The 26,306-nt window shown below is 39.6% G+C and overlaps 1 protein-coding gene across 8 annotated transcripts in view; it reads right to left on the bottom strand.

The window, feature by feature from the left end:
- The window catches only part of LOC132402664 (RAC-gamma serine/threonine-protein kinase), a 402,615-nt gene that overhangs the window by 84,281 nt on the left and 292,028 nt on the right, over positions 1-26,306 (bottom strand). For 7 of the 8 annotated variants that reach the window (XM_059985594.1, XM_059985596.1, XM_059985598.1 and 4 more), the window contains 2 exons: positions 11,461-11,592; positions 2,698-2,763 (listed from right to left, as the gene is read on the bottom strand). In XM_059985594.1, coding sequence (XP_059841577.1) covers positions 2,698-2,763; positions 11,461-11,592 — 198 coding nt within the window. The remainder of the gene's footprint in view (positions 1-2,697; positions 2,764-11,460; positions 11,593-26,306) is intronic. The other variant, XM_059985597.1, reaches the window with a different exon arrangement.

Below are 26,306 nucleotides of genomic sequence, written 5' to 3'. Positions count from 1 at the left end.
TCTCTCTCATCTCATCTACTGAATTTTGTAGCTCCTCCAGAGTTGTCATAGGTCTCTTGGTGGTCTCCCTCAGTCTACTTTTTGCACAGTCACTCAGTATTTGAGGACTGCCTGCTCTAGGCAGATTTATAGCTGTGCCATATTCTTTCCATTTCTTGATAAGAGACTTAACTGTACTCCAAGCAATATTCAGTGACTTAGAAATTCTCTTGTATCAATCTGACTTGTGCTTTTCAATAACCTTTTTATGGAGTTGCTCGGAGTGTTCTTTTGTCTTCATGGTGTAGTTTTTGCCAGGATACTGACTCACCTGCAGGTGGACCTTCCAGATACAGGTGTATTTTCTCTACAATTAATCGAAGCACTCTGACTGCACAAGGTGATCTCCATTTAACTAATTATGTGACTTCTAAAACCAAATGGCTGCACCAGTTGAGGATTTGGTGTGCCATATTAAAGGGAGTGAATATGAATGCAATCAATAATTTTGTGTTTTATATTTGTAATTAATTTAGATCACTTTATAGAGATTGGTTTTCACTTTGATGCTGAAGAGTCTTTCTGTTGATTGGTGTAAAAAAAGCCAAATTAAATCCATTGAGATTCAATGTTGTAAAACAATAGAACATGAAAACCTCCGGGGGGAGGGGTGAACACTTTTTAAATCGGCACTGTATCAGAAACACTGCTGACATATTGCTTCCACAACCTCCCAGGCACACATGCCAAGCAACTAGCCTCACATTGTTCTTTAAAGATTCTCCTTCTCACTTTAAACAACTGTATTTGAATTTCTACTCTGAGAACATGGTGGTTGTCCGTCACGTCCAAGGATGACTGAAAACTTGTGCAGAAGAGTTTTTACAGCGGAAAAGCCATAGCACAAGGGCAGTACAATTCTCTCGACCTCAGAATTCCAGGTCCAGTGTTACGACCATGCATCACAAACTGGGGTCTTACACTGCTCCAACATAGTTTCCTGTCTTTCATTCTTAACATCCTTACCTACTGAGGGCAGGCATGGCACATGCCACCTTTACCACACTACTCACTTGTGTTGTCACTGTGGATTTGTACCTCAAGATCCCACTGTATATCAAAGCTTGTACCACACACTGTATACTTTCCAGTGTGACCTCAGAAAGTGTAAGATTTCACAATGGTCAGATTGAAGTCCACTGTCCATACTTCAAACTTGCCTATATAATGAAGTATCCTTTTACAGCATTCCTGACTATCTGCAGTTCAGCCAATTTTTGTGACATCTGCAAACTTACTAATCAGACTACTGATGTCTTTGCTAAAAGCTTAAGTATCACATGTAAGATGTTCCAGCACAGATCTCTGCAGGACATTCCCCCTCCACTCCTAGTCACAGACCTCTAATCAGAATAAGACTCCTTCAACAATGTCTTCAATGGCCAAACCAATTTTGAGTATAATCTACTTAAGTCACTAAGGATTTCCCATGACTTAATCTTTTGGATGAACCTACAAGAGAGACATTATCAAATGTTTTACAGAAGTCCTGCTGAAAATATCTACAGCCCTGCTCTCCTAAATCACCTTTGTCAGCCTCTCAAGAATTTAAATCAAGTATGCAAAACATGATCTTCCCCACACCAAGCCAATCTGACTATCCCTAATAATGCAATGCTTTATCAAATCCAATCTCCAAAAATGATCTCCAGTGATTTCCCTACTACTGCTATGAGGCTGCCTGGTCTATAAATTACCTGATTATCCATACTGCTTTCTTAAACAGGGGAACACCACGGTTTATTCTCCAGTCCTTTTGGACTTCATCTGTGCTTAAAGAGGACACAAATATCTCTGTAAGGCCTAGCATTCTCCTTCTAGCATCCCTCAATAACCAGGTATAGATCCCATCAGGCTGTTGGGACTTCTATCTTATTATGTTCTTCAGGATATCCAACACCACTTCCTCAATAGCAACGTGCCCCAGGATATCAACATAGATTCCTGATCCCATTATCCTATAGATCTTTCCCTTGTTGCAAAGTACCCATTTCTCATCTCACCCACTTCTTCTGGCCCTGGGAATAAAAATTACCTTCTTTGTTCTTGGCTGAATGGTTTTGCCTTTTCTCTAGATATCCTCTTGTTTTTAATGTATTAAATTCCATGGTCCTTTTTAACCTCCTGATTCTAAGTTCTTAGCTTGTTTTCTTTATATTCCTCAAGGACCCTGCCTGAATTCAGATTGGTTGAAATGGAAACAAACTGATATAAATATTCAGATTAGCAGTTGCCATGAAGAAAGAAAAAATAATATTTAATATGAATGACATTTAATTTAGATGGATATATTATGAAAACTCATTGGCCTAGAAATATTAATTGTGTTGCCAAAGGTGCTCCCTGACCTGCTATGAATTTCCGGCACACTGTTTTTATTTCAGATTTCCAATCTGGATTTTTTTTTAAACTTTTCAATGTTAAATAATTTCCACATATTATATGCATTGTCGTTCCCAAATACGGGATTGTTTCTGTTGAATCTATTTCAATACTTCAATTTCATTAGAGAATAACAATCACAAGCATTATATCAATCATTATTTATAGATCTGATCTGTATTGAAATTACGCTTAAAAGAAAAACAGGACCAAAAATAGTATCTCACAATCATTGATGCCTGGACAACAAAGACTGGTGTGGTCTTGAGTACTTACCGTTAAAAATGGATGCCTAGTATTTTTTAATACTCTGCTTTCTGTAAGGGTGTGTGCCACTTCATCCTAATAAAAGGGAAAAAACAACTTTTAAGTAAGTTTAGCCTCGATAAACAAAAACTGTCAACCAAAAATACTGATGTTATAAGGTGGTTCTCATGTTTCTTGATTAGTAATTTTATTATGAAGAATTACTAAATAATTAAAAGAAGACCAATTGATAGATCTATGGATATCACAATTATTTAATAATAAGCATTCTACTTCAGAATCAAATTTTACTGAAATTCCCTATGATTGTGGTATTTGATATCCAGGTAACTAACCAAGGCCTCTGGATTACTAGATCAGTAGTGTAACCATTTTGCTGCTCTAATGGAACACTAAAAGTCACTTAACAGAAAATTTTTAAAAAGCTATCTTTAAGATATTTCTTAGAGAAGTATGTTTAGTCTGGAGTGCTTTATTTCCACAAACATTAAATATCTGATTCAATATGAAAACCCTTTTCTTAAATACCTACATGAACAATAATCCTAAACTTTTAGGATTCAAAATGGCAAAGAGTTGATGGCCTATTACTGAACCCAGTATTCTGTTCATGGTAAATTACAGTTGCTGTCAGATGTCTGAAACATCATAAATGGAAACTTTAACATTTGTTAAAGTTAACATTATGAAGAAACTTTATAATTTTTTTAAAGAATACACAGCTTAAAAAATTAACAACACTGAAATGTAAGCAATGGATAGACCATTTGGCCCTCCTTGTTGCGTCAATTTAGATACCAATTAATACTAAACTTCTTCCTCTGGTGCATCATCTTCATGTTCATATGTATATCTGAAAGCCTCTAACTCCACTCAACTGTCACGGGTAACCCATCCAGGCCATTACCACTCATTTATAAAGATACATGCCCCTCAAGTCCCCTTTAAACTCCCCCCTCCAACAAAATTAAGTCCTTTGACATTTCTACCCTGGGGAACATGTTTCCGACTCTCTACCCTATCTACGCCTCTCGTAATTTTAAAAACATCTATGATCTCCATCTGTCTACAACTTTCCAGAGAAAACAAACCAAGTTTGTCCAACCTTTCCTTGGAGCTCCTACCCTCTAATCCAGGCAGCATCTGTTAAACTTCTTCTGTGTCTTTTCCACAGTCTCTTACTTGGAGACAGCACTTAAAGTACTCTACAGACTGCACTTGGAGTATTGTGTTCTGGTCATCCTGTAATAAAGTTTTAGATCACTGTAGCATGACTTCCTTATTCTAATATGCAACACCCCTACCAATAAAGGGACACATAACAGACACCTTCTTTACCTCATACAATTGTGTAGCCACTTGTAGTGAACCATGGACCTGCACCCTAAGATCTTTCTGTACTTCAGTGCTATAGAGGAGCCTTATTAAATTCTATCTGCCACATCACTGCAATTGATCTATATTACACTGTTTTGGTATCATCCACAAACTTTCTGATCCACCCATCTATATTTTCATCCAAATCATTTATACACTGTATTTCACAAACAACAGAGGTCCCAGCACCAATCCTTGTGGAATATAGCTGGTCATTGCTTACTGCTAAAATAACAGCCTTCCACTTCTACTGCAATTCTGGTACTACCCTTACTACTTTTAATTCATCCTGGATCCCATCCATCTTTAACCTCTTAATCAGCTACCGTGAGGAACCTAATCAAATCACTTACTAAAATCCATGTTGATAACATACACTGCCTTAATCTCATCAAGCATCGCAAAAAAAAGCATTTCTGAGGCAAAACCTATCTTGCATTAAGACATGCTGACCGTCCAAAGTAGGCCATGTTTTTCCAAATGCATGTCTTATCAAAGTATAGAAGGTAAGATTATAGAACAGTATAAACACAAAATTGCCAAAAATCAAAAATACAAAAGCAAACTAATGTAGATTCTGAACATCTCCATTTTTAAAAATACCAGCAATATTTAACAGGTCACGCAAAATCTGTGCAGAAGCATCAAAGAAATGTTTTAAGTTTGCTACAACTTATCAGAAGTTAGAGAAAATCTTTAAACAGGGTTTAACATGAGAGTAAGTTTCCGGGATGAGAAAAGAGAATGGCTCAAAGACAAAGTCAAAGCAAATTTATTATCAAAGTACATACAATGCCTATAAGAAGTATTCACCCCTCTGAAGTTTTCATGTTTTATTGTTTTACAACATTGAATCATAATGGATTTAATTTGGCTGTTTTTGACAGAGGTCAACAGAAAAAGACTTGTGTCAAAGTGAAAACAGATCTCCACAGTGATCTAGATTAATTACAAATATAAAACACAAAATAATTGATTACACAAATATTACCCCTTCAAGGTAGTATTTAGAAGATGCACCTTTGGCAGCCTTGAGTCAGTGTGGATAGGCCTCTATCAGCTTTGCAAATCTAGACACTCTAATTTTTCCCCATTTTTCTTTACAAAATTGCTCAAGCGCAGCAAGATTGCATGGGCATTGTAAATGAACTACCCTTTTCAAGTCCGGCCACAAATTTGAATTGGATTGTGGTCTGGACTCTGACTTGGCTACTCCAGGACTTTAATTTTGTTGTTTTTAAGTCATTCCTGTGTAGCTTTGGCTTTATGATTGGGTCATTGTCTTGCTGGAAAATGAATTTTCTCCTAAGTCGCAGACTGCATCAGGTTTTCCTCCAGGATTTTCCTGTATTTTGCTGCATTCATATAACCTCCACAAGCATTCCAGGGCCTGCTGCACCAAAGCATCCTCACAGCATAATGCACCGCAGTTCATGGTAGAGATGGTGTGTTTTTGATGATGTGCGGTGTTTGGCTTACGCCAACTTACAGCGTTTATCCTGATGTCCAAATAAACTCAATTTTGGTTTCATCAGACCATTGAACCTTCTTCCAATTGACTCAGTCTCCCACATCTCTTTTGGCAAACTCTAGCTGAGATTTCATGTGAATGTTTTTCCGCAGTGGCTTTCTCTTTCCCGCTCTCCCATAAAGCTCTGACTGATGAAGCACTGGGTTACAGTTGTCATATGTGTAGTCTCTCACATCTCAACCAGTGAAGCTTGCAACTCCTCCAGAGTTATCATAGGTCTCTTGATGGCCTCCCACACTAGTCCCTTTCCTGCATGGTCACTCCTTTTCTGAGGACAGCCTGTTGTAGACCAATTTACAGCTGTGCCATACTCTTTCCATTTCTTGATGATTGACTTAACAGTAATCCAAGGGATATTCAGTGGCTTGAAAATATTCTTGTATCCATCTCCTGACCTGTGCTTTTCAAAAACCTTTTCACAGAGTTGCTTGGGGTGTTCTTTTGTCTTCATGGTGTAGTTATTGCTAGGATACTAACTCACCAGCAGTTGGACCTTCCGGGTACAGGTGTATTTCTACTTCAATCAATTGAAACACCTTGACTGCACAACGGGTCTCCAAAACCAGATCTCCATGTAACTAATTATGTGACTTCTAAAACCAATTGGCTGCAACAGTGTCGATTTGCTGTGTCATATTAAAGGAGGTGAATACTTATGCAATGTTATTTTGCGTTTTATTTTTGTAAAAAATTTAGATCACTTTGCAGAGATCTGTTTTCACTTTGACATGCAAGAGTCTTTTCCTGTTCATCAGCATCAAAAAAGCCAACTTAAATCCACTGTGATTCAATGCTGTAAAACACAGAACATGAAAACTTCCATGGAGGGTGAATACATTTTATAGGCACTGTATTGGTCACCATATACTACCTCAAGATTCATTTTCTTGCAGGCCTTTACAGGGAAAAATTGAAATAAAATAGAATTTATGAAAAACTAGACATAAACAAAGACTGGCAACCAATGTGCAAAAAGACAAACTGTACACATAAAAACATAAATAATACTGAGAATATGAGTAGATTAGGTAATCATTTCAGAGTGAAGTTATCCTCACCATGTCAAGAGGATGATTGTATGGTAATAACTGTTCCTGAACCTGGTGGTGTGGGACCTCCTTCCTGATGGCAGCAGTGAGAAGAGGGCATGGTGTGGATGGTAAAATTATGGGCCAAATGGGACAAGCTTGGATGAGACACCTTAGTCAGCATGGACCAGTTTGGCTAAAGGGCCTTTTCCCATGCTGTATGACTGAGTGTTCCTCAGCATTTTCTCACAATTTCACCATCCATCTTTGCTCTCCCACCCTGATTAAGCCTGTGAAATAGTTACATGCTGCTGTAACTATAAAGCAGTATTTTTAAAAGACTGAATTCTTTAATTGAATGGGTATGTATAATTTTCTTTCATTATAGCAACAGGATGCTATATTTGCCTTGGTTCTTGGTGGAAACCCAACATTTAGTTCTGTACAGAAGCTTGTAGGTTCACACACCAATCAACCATCTCCAGCAATAAACATTGTTACATACCCCGTGGGTATCTTGTGACTGTCTTATGACCATGATGTAATTGAGTATCTTGTGAGCATGATATAATGGTCTTGTGATGGTGGAGTGATGTAATTTTCCCGCCAGTATGAGGGCACATGATGACATGTTCCAGCAGGTATAAAACAGGAAAGCCTGCTGTGAGACGCGGGAGTCTTTTTTGAGTTGAGTCGTCCTTTAATTCATCAGTTACTCCATTATGCTGAGTATTTGTCTCATGACGCAGTTTCGCTTTAAAGTGTTTAAATTTCTACAGTAAGGTACAGAATCGTTGTGCCAGCAGTTTCGCCAATCGCTGCCAGTTTTGTTTGATGTATCTTTGATTTAATTTTAAAGTCTAAGTATTGGAGAGTGAAGATTTTACCGAAGTACGGGAACCTGAAGGATCGAGTAAAGTTGGTGTCAATCGGTGGTTTAATTCAGGATCAACCTTATTGAATATTGGTTCAGGAAATAGTGACCTGCATCTGAGATAACCCCTGCCTGTAAGAGAAGAAAGGGCTGTGCAGTGTTCATTTGCCAAGAAAAAGGTCAGTTCCTTTAAGCCGTTTTTATTTCCTTCGTTGTGAATCCTCTGGACAAGGCATATTGCGGCTGGGATCAGCGGTAACGTCATGTCATCAAGGAATTTGTTACTTCAGGAAAGTCTCTCCTGATTGACTGTATAAAACACTTGGACTTTCATATTTACCACTTTTAAGACTGTGTTCGCATTTACCACTTTAAGAACTGTTCCAGAGTTGTCATATAGCAATTAACTTCCGGTTAAGTTAGTCATTTGTTTACTTTTCATTTTTGTTGAGCGGAGTTTAATAAATGTTTATGTGTTTATAAAATCTGACTCAATTCTATATTCATTGTTGCCAGACTCGTAACAATATACGCAAATGAAGCTAATGTAAAACAAATATTGACACCTCCCAGGATATATTTAATTCATCAATTACATATGCATTGTGCAATTATCATATTTAAAATATACCTTGTGAAATGAGTTAGCTGTTAAAGTGGGGGACAGGAAAAATAATAGAAAAATCTATTTGGCCCAAGATCGTTACTTGCTGAGTTTATTCCTACATTAAGTGTAGCACAAAGCTTAAGTTAATATAAAATTGATACCAGCCGAACCCCTATTCATGATCAGTTACTTGATACAGCAAATATGCACTAAAGTGTGATTAGGTGTTCTTTCCACAAACAAGCAAATGAACTTATGAACAAATTACATAGCAGCAGCAAAGAATAGAGCATAGAGCAGTGCAGCACAGGACCAGACCCTTCAGCCCAAAATGTTGTGCTGAACCAATTAAATTAGTAATCACTAACCCCTTCTGCCTGCACAATGTCCATATCCTTCCATTTTCCTTATATTCATGTGCCTTTCTAAATGGGTCTTAAAGCTCCCTACAGTATCTGCCTCTTCCACCATGCCAAGCAGCACATTCCAGGCACCCACCATGCTTTGGGTAAGTAACTTGCCCCTCATATTTACTTTGAACCTTAAATGCATGTCCTCTGGTATTAGACATTTCAACCCTGGGAAAAAGATATCACACCTATTATGCTGGTCATAATTTTATCAAGCTCTATCAGGTCTCCCCCAAGCCTCTGGTTCTCTAGAGAAAACAACCCAAGTTTGTCCAGTCTGTTGTTACAGTATGCAATATGCCTTCTTAACCACCCTATCAATCTGTATAATCACATTCAGGGAACTACGAACTTGGCCCCTAAGATCCTTCTGCTCATCAACATTGTTCAAGTTCTTGCCCTTTTTTATATTTGAATACTTTTCTAAGACTTTAAAGGATTGCTAAAAGTCCCTTTTGCTTGTGTTCATCAACAAAATTATACAGAATGAACATTTCTAGCTCATTACAAAGGTGCCAGAATTCTGTGTCACTCTTATCAAATAATTTTTAATCAGAACAGAACAAATTTTATCAAATCTCTGACTCTAATGTTCTTTAGGAGTCAACAACAACGCTTGTTAAATGCTACCCATTACATTTAACAGTGAATTGCAAATAAAAATTAGTTACACTTTAACATAGTGCACACTGAGTGCAATATATTTAACACTGGCTATTAGAAAAGTTGGTTCACATGGGTACCTTTGATCATGATGTTCTCTCAAATTGCATAGAACTACCATTTTTTTTTGTTCCACTGCCTTTCATATAGTGCTTAAGAGATCAAATAAATTATGGCTCATGTTAGGGATTCTGCACAGCTAGTTCAATCGTTTAAGACAAGAATTGACCCCATTTGTTCACTTTATGTTCTACTATTGCAAAATAAAAATTATGTAACCCTGGCTATGAAAGTTTTCTGGCCATAGAGTCATAGAACAATATAGCACAGTTACAGGCAATTCAGCCCAGAACGTCTATATCAGCCACAGTGCTCACCTGGCTATTCTCAATTTCTTGCCCATGTCCCTCTAAGCTGTGCCCCTGCATTTCGCTGTCCAAATGCTTTCAAAATTATACTATTATACCTTCCTCAACCACTTCCTCTGGTAGTTTGTTCCATATACCTCATGTGTGAAAAGGAAGTCTGCCAGGTCTCTTTAAATGGTGCTCTTCTCATCTTAAATATGTGATTTGGATTCCTGTACCATGGGGTCTGTTAACATCCAGCTTATTTATGTACTCCGCTCATAATTTCAAACATTTCTATAGTGTTTATTCTTCCCTTATTTCTCTACATCAAGGACTCTAAACACCAATATTCTAAACACTGGTGCTCCACAAGGTTGCATCCTCAGTACCCCACACCCCCCAGACACTCACGAATGCATAGCCAGATTCTACTCCAACTCCATCTACAAGTCTGAAGGTGACACTATCATAATGTGCCACATTTCAAATAGTAATGAGTTGCAGTACAAGAAAGAGAGAGAGCTTAGTAACATGGTATTACAACAGCAATCTTCCCCTCAATGTAAGCAGAAAAGCTATACATTGACTTGGGATGGGGGGGGGGGGGGAATGCATGTGTTCCTGTCTACATCAACAGCGTTGAGGTTCAGAGCTTCAAGTTCCAAGGTGTGAATATCACTAATACCCTGTCTTGGTCCAATCGTGTCAATGTCATTGCCAAGAAAGCTCATCAACACCTCGACTTTCTGAAGAAGCTGAAGAAATTTAGCATATCCCCATTGACCCTTCCCAAATTTTTATCAATGAACTGTAGCAGGCATTCTATCTGAATGCATAATGGCTTGGAATGGCAACTGCACTGCATGTGACTACAAGGAGCTGCAGACAGTTGTGGACACAGCTCAGCACATCATGGAAACCTGCCTCCCCTCTACTGACTGTCTGTATTTCTTGCTACCTCAGTAAAACATAATCAAAGATTCCACCCACCTTGGACATGCCCTCTTCTCCCCTCTCCCATCAGGTAGAAGATGCAAAAGCTTGGAAGTGCGTATCACTAGGCTCAAGAACTGTTTCTATATCATTGTCATCAGACTTTTGAACAGGCTTCTTGCATTATAAGATGGGACTCTTGGCCGCACAATCAACCTTATTATGAACTTACAGTTTATTGTTTATCTGCACTGCACATCTTAGTAGTTTTACACATTATTCTGCATTGTTATTGTTTTACCTTATTCTAGCTCGATGCACTGTCTAATGATTATCTGTATGAACAGTTTACAAGTAAGCTTTCCAGTGCATCTTGTTACAAGTATAATAATAAACTAATACCAATATCAATAATGACTAGCTTTCAGAGGATCTTATTGGTTTGTTGAAAGTTAATTTGTTTTGTGATGTTATGGGCAAGTACAGTACTTGATTTTCATGATATGTCTGAGAGAAAACTTGCAATTGGGTTGCTCCCTCTAACTCCCTTCTCAACAGTGCAACACTACTAATACAAGTGGGCAATAAAGTATGAATCAGAATTGGATTTAGCCAAAGGCAAGACAGTTTATTTCCCCATACAGGTCACTTTGTAAGCATTTAAAGCTCAGGTTTCAAATTTTGCAGTCTTTTTCTTATACAGAATTGTTGGATGGTTAGTTAAGCTTAATCTCATGTTCCATGACCAAAACTATGATTAATATAATAGCACAATTAGAGAGTCTTCTTGTGTTTTGAGAACTTAGGAGGGAAAATACAGAAACTCTAATACTGGACAACTTTGTAACATGAATCAATTTATGACAATAAAACATCAGAAATAAAGCATTTTCAAAGCATTCACTGTCTACATTGTTCTTTCCTTGAAAACAGTCACATTACAATTCCAACCATAAGAATATTTATATTCCCAATTTTTCAAAAACCATTTGTACCTACCTTTGCAATAATAATTTCTTTCTTTAGAATCTTCATTGCATAATATTTCCCAGTTGCCTTTTCCTTGACTAAAATCACTTTGCCAAAAGTGCCCTTTCCCAGTAGTTTTAGATAATCAAAGTCATTCATAGTCTATAAAATAAAAGAGGGAAAATAGTGAACAAAATAGAACTGCCCCAGAAAAGGTATTTGGAACTCAATGGATAGTATTAATTGCCTCAAAGGAAAGGCTTGATTGGCTGAACTACATTATAAATAACATGAAGTGAGTAATTAATCTATTGAATGCCAACACGGGCAGGAAAATTACTGTTTATCAGTTTTATTCTTAAATGAAGATCCATTAAGAAAAAATACTATGCCTTTAAAATAAGTCACCATTCTATAAATAGTATTTTCAATATGACAAAAATAATTAAATATGAATACTTTATGTCTACATACATCAAAACAGATTCTAATTCCAAATTCTTCTTTCCTGTTCCAATTCCAACCATCTTATCATCCTCACATACCAACTTTCTACCCAGTGGCCTGCCGGAGTTTATACTCCTAACCAACTGCTCATGCCAATTCACTGACAAGTGTCCCTGTGCAATTTAAAAGGGGCCTTTAGAACATTGGTTCATATTCATTAAAGACCCTTGCCATTCATAATATTATTGTGAATATGTACAGTACATCTTGGCATTAGCTAAAACCTAGCTCAAAGGTGACAATAACTTGCTTTCACTGAAGCTTTCTAGATTGCAATTACATTACATGTTCTAATCAAACCACAAAGTTGACCAACTATTCCTCACAGAAAAACAATTCACAACCTGGACATCGCCCAATTTTCTATAATCTTCCATATCCATAAGTCACAACTCAAGAGATAGCCCCTAATGAGTGCAGCTCAAACTAGCACTGAAGCTTAACAAGGTTTAGAATAAAGTGGTCAGCTCTTAATTCTCAAAATTAAGCCTCCAATCTCATAATGACTGACACATGGTGGCTGCAGTATGAAACATATTCCCCTACATGACTTGGAATTTGTCTTTTTTTTGCACCAACATGAGGTCAAAACCCTCGAGCTCCTTACTAACAGCATCATGTGTATACCATAGCACTCATGACAGTGGGTTGAGGAGATGCCACACAATCTTCTCTATCAGTGAAGGCAATATATGCTAACATTGTCTACGGTTTTCCCTTCTAATGCAAGAGATAGTTCCAATTCTTTTGTGCTGTTATGGAAATGTTTTGTCACGGACAGATTCCAGTGGACACTAATATTTTTGTAACCGTTCATTGACTTAGCACATTCCTTCATCTGTTTTTTTTTTCCGAGCATCTAAGGTTTTTATTGATTTTCATCTACTTATCTCATCGGTTGGTAGCTTTGTCTTCCCAAATTTTTTCACTGCCATTCTTAAAATTCTCGTTATTTAACTAGTTTTTTGTTAAAACAGATATGATTATGAGTAATCCAATTTCTAACATTTCATTTTAAATAGCTTAGGTAATTTTTCCACACTGAAGACACTAGCAATCATACAGAATGAAAACATAATTATCTGCCCAGGGAAGCAGTTGAGGCTTCTTCACTAAATACATTTATGATGCAGTTAGATAGGTTTCTACATAGTAAGGGAATTAAGGGTTATGGTAAAAAGGCAGGTAAGATGGAGCTGACAGATCAGCCATGATCTTATTGAATGGCGGGGCAGGCTCGATGGACTGGATGGTCTACTCCTTCTCTATTTCTTATGTTCTTATAATATTTGTCCCCACATCAAGAGTTTGCACTGATTATCAATATTCCTTATAAACATCACTTAAGTTATTATAATGCAAGTAGTTGTAGATGATTCTATTAATCTAGAGAAATAATGTCTAAGTCATAGTTGTGTTCCACCTTCCCTGCCCATGCTGTTTGAGATACCAAACATCCTTTACTTGGATTCCTTTAGTGCAGGGTAACACAATAGACTGCAGATACTAGAATTTAAGCAGAATACAAACTGATGGAGGAACTCAGCGTTCAGAGGTAGGGATAGTCATTGTTTTAGTTCAGCATCAGGATCAAGAGTGCAGAGGGAAAACAGCATAACAAAGTGAGTTTGAGCATGGCACAAGCTACCAGGTCAAGGGTGAACCAGGTGAGCAGTGAGATGATGGGCAGGTGGAACTAGATGTGGAAGGAGGTGAGAAGAGTGAGAAGACAGTGGTTGGTGGGTAATTGCTACGGACAAAAAGTGTTAAAAAGGTGCAGATGGATGGAAAGGAGAGAGGCAGAGATGGAAGCTGAAAAGCACAATGTGAAAACAAGAGACTGCTAATGCTGGAATCTAAGTAAGTGGTATCACATAAGTGAGGAATGAGAACCAGAAGAAATCAACTGTGGGAGTGTTTAGGTGTTTCAGGTGTATTGAGTGAACAACAGGCGGATGGAACCATATGGAGGAGGAGATAAGAAGGGGAAAGAAGTGAGCATAGGGAGCAAGGATTATCTGAAGTTGGAAAATTCAACATTTACATCATTTGGTTGTAAAATGCCTGAGAGGGAATACAGGGTACTATTCTAGATTGTGTTTACTCCGCCAGTGGAGAAGGCCAAGGACTGATATATTAGTTTAGGAATGATAAAGGATATATAAATAACTTGAAACCAGGAGGTCAGGAGGTTAATTGCAGATAGGTCTTAGGTCTTACGCAAAACAATCTACTAGTCTAGGAGTATCGAAATGAGGGGAATAACCAGGAGATTGCTTCACTATTTGTCTTTTCTTACTGCTCTCTCTGATAGTAATCCATCCTTTTCTTTTCTGTACTAGTAGCATGTCCCACTTACAAAGCAAACAAAATTTTCCATATACCAGAAAACACTTCATCCTACCTTCTAAGTGCCTTATCATCTGAAGGCTTCACATTTTGCAGTCCCAACCTTTTTCTTTGAAGAAACACTTATTTTGATTGTCTTACATCTCCTTGAAAGCCCCTCATTGCTCTGAGCCCTATTTACCATCAAGTAGCTGGGTCCAGTCATATTATAGAGTTAAAAAACAGAAACAAGTCCTTTTTGCCCAACTCTCCCATGTTAAACCTATATCCCTCCAAATCTTTCTATTCATATGTCTAAACATGTTTTAAACATCATAATTATCACCACTTTTATCACTTCCTCCTGCAGTTTGTTCCATATATCCTGAACCCTGTGCAAAAATGTTGCCCCTCAGGTCCCCTTTAAATTCTTCCATAATCACCTATGCCATATAGTTTTGGACTTTGGGAAAAAGACCATGAAGATTCACCTTATCTAGTGCCCTCATGATTTTACATGTCTTTATCAGCTCCACCCCTCAGCTTCCTTTACTCCAGGAAACAAATCCCAGCCAATCGAGTCTCTCCTAACTCAAAACGCTCCAATCTTGATAACATCCTCGTGAACTTTTCTGCACAACTTCCAGCTTAATGACATCCTTCTTTTGCCACACAACCAGAACAGAACATAGTACTCCAAGTATGGTCTCACCAACATTTTCTACTGTTGTAAAGAGACATAAAAACATAGAATCTACAACACATTACAGGCCCTTCAGCCAACAATGTTGTGCTGACCAAGTAACCTACTCTAGAAACTGCCTATAATTCCCGTACTGCATAACCCTCTATTTTTCTACGCTCCATGTACCTAGCTAAGAGTCTCTTAAAAGCCCCTATTGTGTCTGCCTCTCCCACCTTCGCTGGGAGTGCATTCCACACACCCACCATCTGTGTGAAAACCTCACCTCTGACTTCCCCCTTGTACCTACTTCCAAGCATCTTAAAACTATGCCCCCTCGTGTTAGCCATTTCCGTCCTGGGGAGAAGTGTCTGGCTAGCCACACGACCAATGCCTTATACACCCTAACTCTTAGGCATCCTAACTCTTCTACTTAATGCCCTGAATAATTAGAGGCAGGTGTGCAAAAGACCTTCTTCACAACCCTATCTTATTACTACTTTCAGGGAATTTTGTCCAACAATACTCTCTAGAGCCCTGCTATTTCTTGTGCCCCAGAATAACTTGAAAAATGCTATATTTCACAATTGTCCACATCGCATCTGCCATTCCTTGGCCCACTTTCCAGTTGATCAAGATCATGTTGTGATCCTACATGACTTTTTTTAAACTGTCTGCTAACCATTAATTTTGGTGTCATCTACAAATCTAACTATACTTGCATCCAAATCTTAATATAGATGATCAACAACAATGGATTCAGCATCAATCATTGCAAAACACAACATGTCACTGGCCTCCAATCCGAAAAGCAAACCTCCAAGACCAGCCTCTGATTCCTATCAAGTCAATTTTGAATCCAATCTGACTACTTCATCCTTGATCCTATGTGATCACACTTTATAAATCAGCCTACCACGTAGGATCTTCTCTTGCCCTGTTAATTTAACAGAGACAATTCCTTCAGCCTTGTCATTGTCTGTCCTTTTGCTCACCTCTTCAAAAAAAAAGAAAAAACACTGAATCAAATTCGTGAAGCACGATTTCTCATGCGCAACGTCATGTCAACGATCATAGTCAGTCTGTCGAGGCCCTCAATTGGTCGGGGTCAACCATGGATGGTCCGTCCCAGCTGTCCTTGTGATATACAAGCCTGGGCAGTATGACACAGAGACCAAGCTGTTGCCCATGTAGCAGGCTCCCCCTCTCCACGCAGCTGATGAATACAAAGCAACAGCAGAGACCAATACAACACAGGATTTGCCCGTCAGCATTGAACTCAAAAGCAGGACTGCCTTGGGACTCCAGCTCCATATTTTTCCTTAAGAGTTTACTTCCAAAGCCTTTCCCATGAGTGGGTATAACCAAAAGGCAGCGGAGGCTTGAGATCAGAGTTTTCCTTCTCCTAGGTGAGCTATCAACCATGGCTGACAAGCTCCATCTGCCCAAAGCCTAGTACTTACAGCCTTTCTAAAATAAAGGTACAACATTAGCCACTTTCAGGCTCCAGTACCTCATCCATGGCTAACTATGATACAACCATCTCTGTCTGAGCCTCAACAATATTCCCCCCAGTTTCCCACCATGACCTTGGATACTCTTGGTAAGGTCCCTGAGATGTATAAACCTTGTACTTGTGGATCAGTCTATCTTTCTCCAAAATTATTTTAAAAGTAATAGCACTATGGTCACTGGTACCACTGACGCTTCAGTCACTTGCCCTGCCTTACGTCCCATGAGTTCCAATGTTGCCCCCTCTAGTAAAGCCTTCTACATATTTGTAGAGAAAAGGTTCCTGGACATCCTTAACTTATTCTGTCCCATCCAAGCTTTTAGCACGGCAGTCCCAGTCAATATAAGGAAAGTTCTACTACAATCCAATTGTATTTACAGCCATCTGAGATCTCCCTACATATTTGTTGCTCTAATTCCCAGTGACCTTTTGGGGGCCGACAGTACAAACCCAAAGTAATGACACCATTCTTATTTCTGAGTTCCATCCATATAGTATCACTGGACAATCTGTTAGGGATATTCCCTCTTAAACACTGTTATGTTGTTGTTTCTAACCAATAATGCAACACCTCTCCTTATCCATCCACTCTCCACTTACATTCACCTCTATCACCTCTGGACTATTTGTACTGCCGGAACATTGAGTTCCCAGTCCTGCCCATGCCTCAACCATATTTGTGCAAAAGCTAACTAATCCCATGTACCTATCCATGCTGAGTTTATCTGCTGTAACTGTTAGGCTTCTTGCATTGACATTAATGTGGTTTAGTACATCAGACCTCCCTTGCTCCCTGCCTGGTTCCTGGCTACTTAGCTTACTTGCTCTGACTTTTTCCATTTAGCTCTACCTTCCTATTTGACACACTACTGTTTTGCAGCCTACCTAACCCTACCATTATAGTCTAAACCCACATAGCAACTCCTGGTACCGGAATATCGTTCAACCTGTCCCTCCTGTGCAGGACATCTCACCCCAGTAAAGATCCCAATAGTCCAAGGAACAGAATACCTCCTCCTGCACCAGCTGCTCAGTCACATATTAATCGGCCCTATCCTCACTAGGAGTAATCCAGAGATTACAGCTCAAGGTCCTGTTTTTAACCTCTGCTTAACTCCCAGATTTAGTCTTCAGATCCTCTTCCTTCCTCCTATCTTTGGCATTAATGTACACAGAGTGGCCACCTTACTAAGTGCCCTTTCTACTCAATAAAGGGGCCACTAAGTGTATACAAGTGGTCTTCTGCTGCTCCAGCCCATCCACTTCAAGGTTTAACATGTTGTGCATTCAAAGATGCTCTTCTGCACACCACTGCTGTAATGAGTAGTTACTTGAGTAATCATTGCCTTCCTGTCAGCTTGAAGCAGCCTGGCCATTCTCCTCTGACCTCTCTCATTAACAAGGCATTTGCGCCCACAGAGCTACCGCTCACTGGATGTTTTTTGTTTCTCGCATCATTCTGTAAACTCTAAGAGAATGTTGTGCATGAAAATCCCAAAATATCAGCAGTTTTTGAGATACTCAAACTACCTGCCTGTCGTCAAAGATCCTTCCATGGTGAGTCACTTTGATCACATTGCTACCCCATTGTGATGTTTGGTCTGATCAATTGAACCTTAACCATACAGTCAGCCCTCCTTATCAGCGGGGGATTGGTTCCGGGACCCCCCCCCCCCGCGGATTCCAATAAACGCGGATGCTCAAGTCCCTTATTTAACCTGTCTCAGTACAGTGCACATTAGGACCCAGTGGAACCCAAGACCTTATATAACCTGTCTCAGTGTGGTGGACATTAAGACCCGGCGGAGCTCTGAATCCACAGTGTTTCTGTTCACGATCACGATCACAATCACGATTGAAAATAAAGTGGAAATAATAAAGCGATCAGAAAGAGGTGAAATGCCATTGGTCATTGGAAAAACATTAGGCAATAGTCGGTCAACAATCGGAACAATTTTAAAGGATAAAGTGAAAATAATGGAGCATGTGAAGGCCCTGCCCCGATGAAAGCTACAATTATTACTAAGCAACGCAGTGGTTTAATTATTGAAATACATATGTTTCTTAAGTGTTTTATATGCTTAGAAAGGTAAAATATATACTATATACTAAGACAAACGTTTGACGAACTGACGCTAAATAATACCAGATGTAACTGTTCTGACTGAGAGAACTTCCAGTTTTTTTTTTCAATCCTGATCCACGATAACCTACGCACATCCTCCCACATACTTTAAATCATCTCTAGATTACTTATAATATCTAATACAATGTAAATGCTATGTAAAATAGTTGTTATACTGCATTGGTCAGGGAATAATGACAAGAAAAAAATGTCTGTACATGCTCGAACAACAACTGCTGGAAGAGCACTTCTGGGTTTTCTCAATTCGTGGTTGGTTGAATTTGTGCATGCGGAACTCCCGGATAAGGAGGGCGGACTGTACACGTTTTTATGGACTGAGTTGCTACCACATGATTAGCTGATTAGATATTTTCATTTACATTAACAAGGTGTACCAAATAAAGTGGCCACTGAGTGCAAATTAATAACTTCTGGCTGCTCAACCTCTCCCCTTGAGGATGTTCTACAGCTGCTTGGAGATATTCTTGCTGTTGACACCTGAGAAGGAACATATCATTCATCTGAAGCGATCCAATCTGTTTGTGGCCACAGAATATCCTGACAGACCCCACCCCTGAGTATTGTCTCCCATCACTACAGCGCTCCTTGTTCTCACCCACCCCAACTGTGAAAAGCCATTAGTTATACCACAGAACTGGCTGCTGCTCTCCTCTAAAAGGCCATTTTCCCAATAGTAGCCAAAATGAAATACTTGTTAGTGAGAGGAATCTTGCACTTGCGCCAACCCCTTCAGTATGACCACCTTACTATAGCTCTCAGGATCACAGATGCACCTGAGTGTAATGGCATTTCCAGCCACTCAGTGTGATCAGCCAGGAGCTACAGCAGTTGCACTTCCCACAGGTATATACACCAGGGACACTAGAAGTTTCACTGACTTGCCACATCCTTCAGGTCAGGAGGAATATGCAACTGCCATCTGAACTTACACCTCAAAACTACCAAGACTACAGAGGAAAGTTGTTGAGCTAAAGATTCAGCATTTTTTATATCTTAACATAGCACTTCCATCTCAATAACAGCCATTCTCACACAGTCCACTTTGACAAAATTACTTTTCAACCCGATAAGATTTTGACTCATCTATGATACATGTCTGTTTAATCCATGCTATATTTAATTGAATTATAATTGCTATTTCAATTATGATAGCTATCATTAAGGTGCTCTCCAGCTGTTTTCCAGGATGGAAACATTAAATGCTAACGGGCATTGCTATAAAGCAAGGAGTAAGTTTAAAGTTGTGTTAAAACCAGTAAGTGATAGGTAACTGGAGCACACTGACAAAGGAGGCAATGTAAGCAGCAGATATAATAGCAACATTTAAGAGATACTTTCAATAAACATTTGAACAGGCAGTGAAGGAAGGGACATAGATCATATACAGGTAAATGTGCAGTTTAAAATCAGCTTTAATTGGCATTGACACTGTAGGATGAAGGGCTTGTTCCTGCGCTGGACTATTCGATGTTCGATTAAAACCAAAACTACTATTGCTACTTCACCCATCTCCTTGCTAATGTTTCAATTCATTCTTTTAAATTTGTGCCCTTCAGTTTTTAAACGCAATGCTAAGAGAAATGGGTTCTCCCTTTTACTCTACTATGTCACTTAATGTTATACAGTATATCTCTTAAGTCTCCCCCCTCAGCTCCCTAGTTAACAAGTAATTAACTATTGAGACTCACAACATTAAACCCAGTAATCAATAGTTCAGTCAATAAAACTATAAATTTCCAACATAAAATTAACCAAAGAGCCTCCATACATTTAGACACTAAATTAGTAGACATGAGAAGTGAACTTCCCATCCAATCTATTCTGTGCAAAGAGAGTCCATTGTTCAAAACAAACATCAGAATGGGGAAGAAATGTGACTGAAGTAACTTTGACTGTGCAATGATTTTTGATGCCAGACAGGGGTGGTGTGAATCAGAATCAGGTTTATTATCATTGGCATGTGCCATGAAATTTATTAACATAGTAGCAGCAGTTCAATGCAATACATAATAGTGAAAAAATAAAAATAATAATAAATAAGTAAATCAATTACAGTATACATATATTGAATAGATTAAAAACTATGCAAAAAACAGAAATAATATATATTAAAAAAGTGAGGTGCTGTCCAAGGGTTCAATGTCCATTTAGGAATCAGATGGCAGGGGGGAAGAAGCTGTTCCTGAATCGCTGAGTGTGTGCCTTCGGGCTTTTGTACCAACTACCCAATGGTAACAATGAGAAAAGGGCATGTCCTGGGTCCCTGTCTCAGATACTGCTCCTTGAAGATGTCCTGGGTACTTGGTCAGCTAGTACCCAAGATGGAGCTGACTAAATTTACAAACCTCTGCAGCTTCTATTGGTTCTATGCAGTAGCCCCCCACTCCCCCATTCCAGACAGTGATGCAGCCTGTCAGAATGCTCTCCACAGTACATATATAAAAGTTTTTGAGTGTATTTGTTGACATGTCAAATCTCCTCACTCCAAATGAAGTATAGCTGCTGTCTTGCCTTCTTTATAACTGCATTAATATGTTGGGACCAGGTTAGATCCTCAAACATCTTGACACCCTGGAACTTGAAATTGCTCACCGTCTCCACTTCTGATCACCCTATGAGGATTGGAATGTGTTCCTTCATCTTACCCTTCCGAAAGTCCACAATCAGCTCTTTCGTCTTACTGATGTTCAGTGCCAGGTTGGTGCTGCAGCACCACTCCACTAGTTGGCATATCTCACTCCTGTACGCCCTCTCGTCACCACCTGAGATTCTACCAACAATGGTTGTATCATCAGCAGATTCGTAGATGGTATTTGAGCTACACCTAGCCACAGAGTCAAGTATACATAGAGAGTACAGCAGAGGGCTAAACACACACCCCTGAGGTGCACCAGTGTTGATCATCAGTGAAGAGGATATGGTATCACCAATCTTCACAGATTGTAGCCTTCCGGTTAGGAAGTTGAAGATCCAATTGCAGAGAGAGGTACGGAGGCCCAAGTTCTGCAACATCTCAATCAGGATTGTGGGAATGATGGTATTAAATCCTGAGCTACAGTCGATGAACAGCATCCTGACATAGGCGTTTGTGCTGTCCAGGTGATCTAAAGGTGATATTAATCTTCTCTTCTTTCACAGTCACTACCAATGTTAAGCTCTGGTTCACCACTGGATATTCATGCGACTGTAGGTAGTATACAGACAACTGACCAGATAAAAATGTGAGTTACTATGATAAAGATGTGTGTCTTCCATTAATTACTGGAATTCCCTGGGCAGTCATGTTACAATCGAAAAATCGCAAACTCACGCAAGTGTACTTAGATTAGGAAGTTTAATTAGACAGAGACAGTTGAAAAATGTGCCCTTTGGTCCCCAAAGTCTGCTTGACCATCAAGCATCCATTTTTACTCAGGCCAGATTACTAAGTATCTCTTTAGTGACAAGTAACACAAAATTCTACAGATACACTTGCTGACTGTAAAATGTTGTGTTTGATAGTTTTCATAATCAAAGATAAGTAGTTTGTGGGCAATCATGCCAAAATATATAATCATATTATTTTTATTTTAATTAATTCAATGAATGTGGACTTTGGGGACTGAGCCAGCACTTAATTGCCCTTGAGAATGTGGAAGTATTGTATAAACTTCCAGTGGCTATTAAGGAGACCCAATTGTTATCAACTGTAAAATGAACCAGATAGGAGCCAAAGATTTTAAAAGTTATTTTCTAATGTACTTAATGTGTCCAACCAGAGAAGGGGAAACACTTAGACTACGTCCGCACTAGACTGGATAAATCCATAACTGAAGCTTTTTCTCTTCATTTTGACCCTCCATCCACACTGAAATGGTGTTTTCCTCCCCCGAAAACAGAGCTTTTCTAAAACACCCTCCAGAGTGTACAAAATTTGAAAATGCTGGATTGGGCAGAGCAGTGTGGACGGGGTAACCAGAGAAATCTACAAACACTGTCATGACATGCTGGAACAGATGGTGACAGCAGCCCACCATTTCATTGTTTTCTTGAACGCAACCTAACAATTTCAGAACAGACAACAACACTGAAGCCAGAAGAGTTAGAAACGTACTCACCAAATACATTGACCCATAACTTATTGAATAAATAAGTATACTCATTTTGCCCTGTTTTCTGTCCTTGCTTGTATGAAGGTGGTTTACCTATTTATGCAAGTACTTCTCTGGACAATAGATGTGTAGCAGCCTAATGTAACATTGTATGGAAATACAAGATAACACTGATGCAGACATGTTTTATACATTTAACGAAGTGCTTTATTAATGCAACAGAGTTAGTCAGTTTTTCAATGCTCGTCATCAGCTGGGTCATACTGTCAGTGAACTCCCTATCGGTTGCCTCCATAAGCTCCAGTATTTGTTTTTTTTAGTTTTAAGTCCTCCTGCGAAAGAGCCGACAGCTGTCCATCGCTTGGCAATTAAGTTTTTCTAGTCTGTAACTGGACAAATGCGCACCATGTCTTTTACAGCGAGATTCGACACCAAACGTGTCACTTGTTTTCAGCACATGCCCAGTAGGAGGAGATTCGCCGATATACCCGTTTTAATGTGGACGGAGGTATTTTCAAAAGCACTTGGTGTGGATGCCTATTGTTTTTACGTGAAACTGGTGTTTTTAAAATGATCTGGTCTAGTGTGGACGGAGCCTTAGTTGAATCCAAGAGCAAACAGCAGGTGACACTTAAATCTTCAGGTTTTGAGAAACATACTCAAGTTTCAGGTAGTTACACTGAAACTTGGCATTCAATATGAAGCTGGCACAAAACAATAACCAACAACAAGTGAACAATGAGTAACAGAACCATTCATACCCGTAGCAAAGTATGCATGATCTTATTAAAAGGATGAAAATTGGGATGGATTAACAGGATATTATCAATAATTTTAATGCAGTTTTAAAGATAACATGCTTGCTTTGAATGTTAACAAATGAATGAGGTAAAATAGCTTTCCTTCTGTTTGATTATTTTTTGAACTTGAAATTACTACTACACAATCTCATCCTCACCGCAGAACTCCACACCAGGCTTGTCTCTCTACTCGTCCTCCCTCTCACTTCCCTCACAGGAAAATAGCCACTCACAGGAGACCTTACCCACGCCCAAGATTACGGCTGCACAGGTGAAAGGTCAACTGAGGAAGATCTGTACCAGCAAGGCCGTTGGACCGGATGGAGTATCCCCACGATTACTGAGGGCCTGTGCGTCTGAGCTGGGAGAACCCCTTCAGCGCAGCTTCAACGTGAGCCTGGAGCAGAGAAGGGTACCCAGACAGTGGAAAACATCCTGTATTGTCCCGGTACTGAAGAAACCACAACCAAGCGAGATGAATGACTTCAGACCTGTTGCTTTGACGTCGCACGTGATGAAGACCATGGAGCGGCTGATAATACAGAATCTGAGGCACGCCCGGGATCGTCTTCAGTTTGCGTATCAGGAGAAGGTGGGAGTGGAGGATGCTATCATGTACTTGCTGCGCAAATCCCTCTCTCACCTGGACAGGGTCAGTGGTGCTGTGCGGATTACAGTCCTGGACTTCTCTAGTGCCTTTAACACCATCCAGCCCAGGATCTTAAGGCACAAACTAACAGAGATGGGAGTAGACTCACACATGGTGGCTTGGATAACGGACTACTTGACAGACAGACCTCAGTATGTGCGGTTGGGAGACTGTAGGTCTGACACGGTGGTCAGCAGCACAGGAGCGCCGCAGGGGACTGTGCTCTCTCCGGTCCTGTTCACCCTGTACACATCAGACTTCCAATATAACTCGGAGTCCTGCCACGTGCAGAAGTTCGCTGATGACACGGCCATAGTGGGGTGTGTCAGGAATGGTCAGGAGGAAGAGTATAGGAAACTGATACAGGACTTTGTGATATGGTGCAACTCAAACTACCTGCGTCTCAATATCACCAAGACCAAGGAGATGGTGGTGGACTTTAGGAGACCTAGGCCTCATATGGAGCCAGTGATTATTAATGGAGAATGTGTGGAGCAGGTTAAGACATACAAGTATCTGGGAGTGCAGTTAGACGAGAAGCTAGACTGGACTGCCAACACAGATGTCCTGTGCAGGAAAGCACAGAGTCGACTGTACTTCCTCAGAAGGCTGGCGTAATTCAATGTTTATAGTGAGATGCTGAAGATGTTCTATCGGTCAGTTGTGGAGAGCGCCCTCTTCTTTGTGGTGGTGTGCTGGGGAGGCAGCATTAAGAAGAGGGACGCCTCACGTCTTAATAAGCTGGTAAGGAAGGCGGGCTCTGTCATGGGCACCGAACTGGAGAGTATGACATCGGTGGCAGAGAGGAGGGCGCTGAGTAGGCTACGGTCAATCATGGAAAACCCTGAACATCCTCTGCACAGCACCATCCAGAGACAGAGAAGCAGCTTCAGCGGCAGGTTGCTGTCAATGCAATGCTCCTCAGACAGGATGAAGAGATCATTACTCCCCAACGCCATTCGGCTCTACAATTCAACCACCAGGGGCAAGACATGTTAAAGTGCCGAGGTTAGGACTGAGCTTAAGTTACCACTCAATGCACTTTAGTAAACTACTTAAGAACTTTTTAAAAGCTATTTATTAATGCTTTTTGGGAGGGTGATTTTAGATGCATATCATATTTATACTGAGTTAAATACTGTATGTAATTAGCTTTGCTGCAATAAGTGTATGGGACACTGGAAAATGTTGAATTTCCCCTTGGGGATGAATAAAGTATCTATCTATCTATCTACCATCCAATGCAACCCAATTCTGAGGCTAATGTTACATTATCTTCACCAAAGCTTTTTGGCTGGAAAATAAGGCTTGCAATGGAGTATTCACGGGGGGGGGGGGGGTTATTAGTGAGCAATGAATATATAAAAAAAAGTGACCAAGTGAAATAGGTTTAAAAATTCACTATTTGATTTATAAACCTCAACTTTGTTTATTATTAAGTCATGGCTAAGTATCATCAAAAAGTGGAACTTGTGCTTTGGAATAGCAACTGAAACTAATATCTATTTCAGGCCATGACTCCTCAACACAACTGGAAAGGAAGGTGAAAAAAGCCACAATAAGGTGGTGGGGGGGGGGGGGGGCGGGTGAGGGGAGGAGAAAGAAGTATAAACTGGTCAATGATGGGTGAAACCAGGTAGGGGGAAAGTGATGAACTGAGAAACTGGGAGTGAATAGGGGTAGAGGTAAAGGGTTAAAGAAGGAACTTGATAGGAAAGAAATCACGAGAGAAAGAAGGTAACGACTTAATTAGTCACTATTTTAAACACTAGGCTACTTTAAACAATTTAAAAAGCTTACAAGAATCCTATCAAAATATTTCAAAATTGGTTTCTGCAAAACAATTTAAACATTTAGCGTGACATTCAGCTTTTTAACATGTTGATTTCCTGTTGGAGAATTCTTCAATGTGACTGGTTGCTCAGCAAGTTTGATGATACCATTACTTTTTTGATGACATTATTGTTTTTTTATAAGCCACCTAATAGTAACAGGGATGTCGAGGAACAGATAGGGAAACAGATCCTGGAACAGAGTTGCCGTGATAAGAGATTTTAATTTCCCAAATATCGATTGGCATCTCCCTAGAGCGGGGGTTGGCAACCCGCGGCTCCGGAGCCACATGTGGCTCTTTTACGTCTGTGCTGCGGCTCCCTGTTG

The sequence above is a fragment of the Hypanus sabinus genome, chromosome 12 (assembly GCF_030144855.1).
Source record: "Hypanus sabinus isolate sHypSab1 chromosome 12, sHypSab1.hap1, whole genome shotgun sequence".
Lineage (NCBI taxonomy): Eukaryota > Metazoa > Chordata > Chondrichthyes > Myliobatiformes > Dasyatidae > Hypanus > Hypanus sabinus.
Note: the sequence above shows the minus strand (reverse complement) of the source record. Positions and strands in the feature narration are given on the sequence as shown.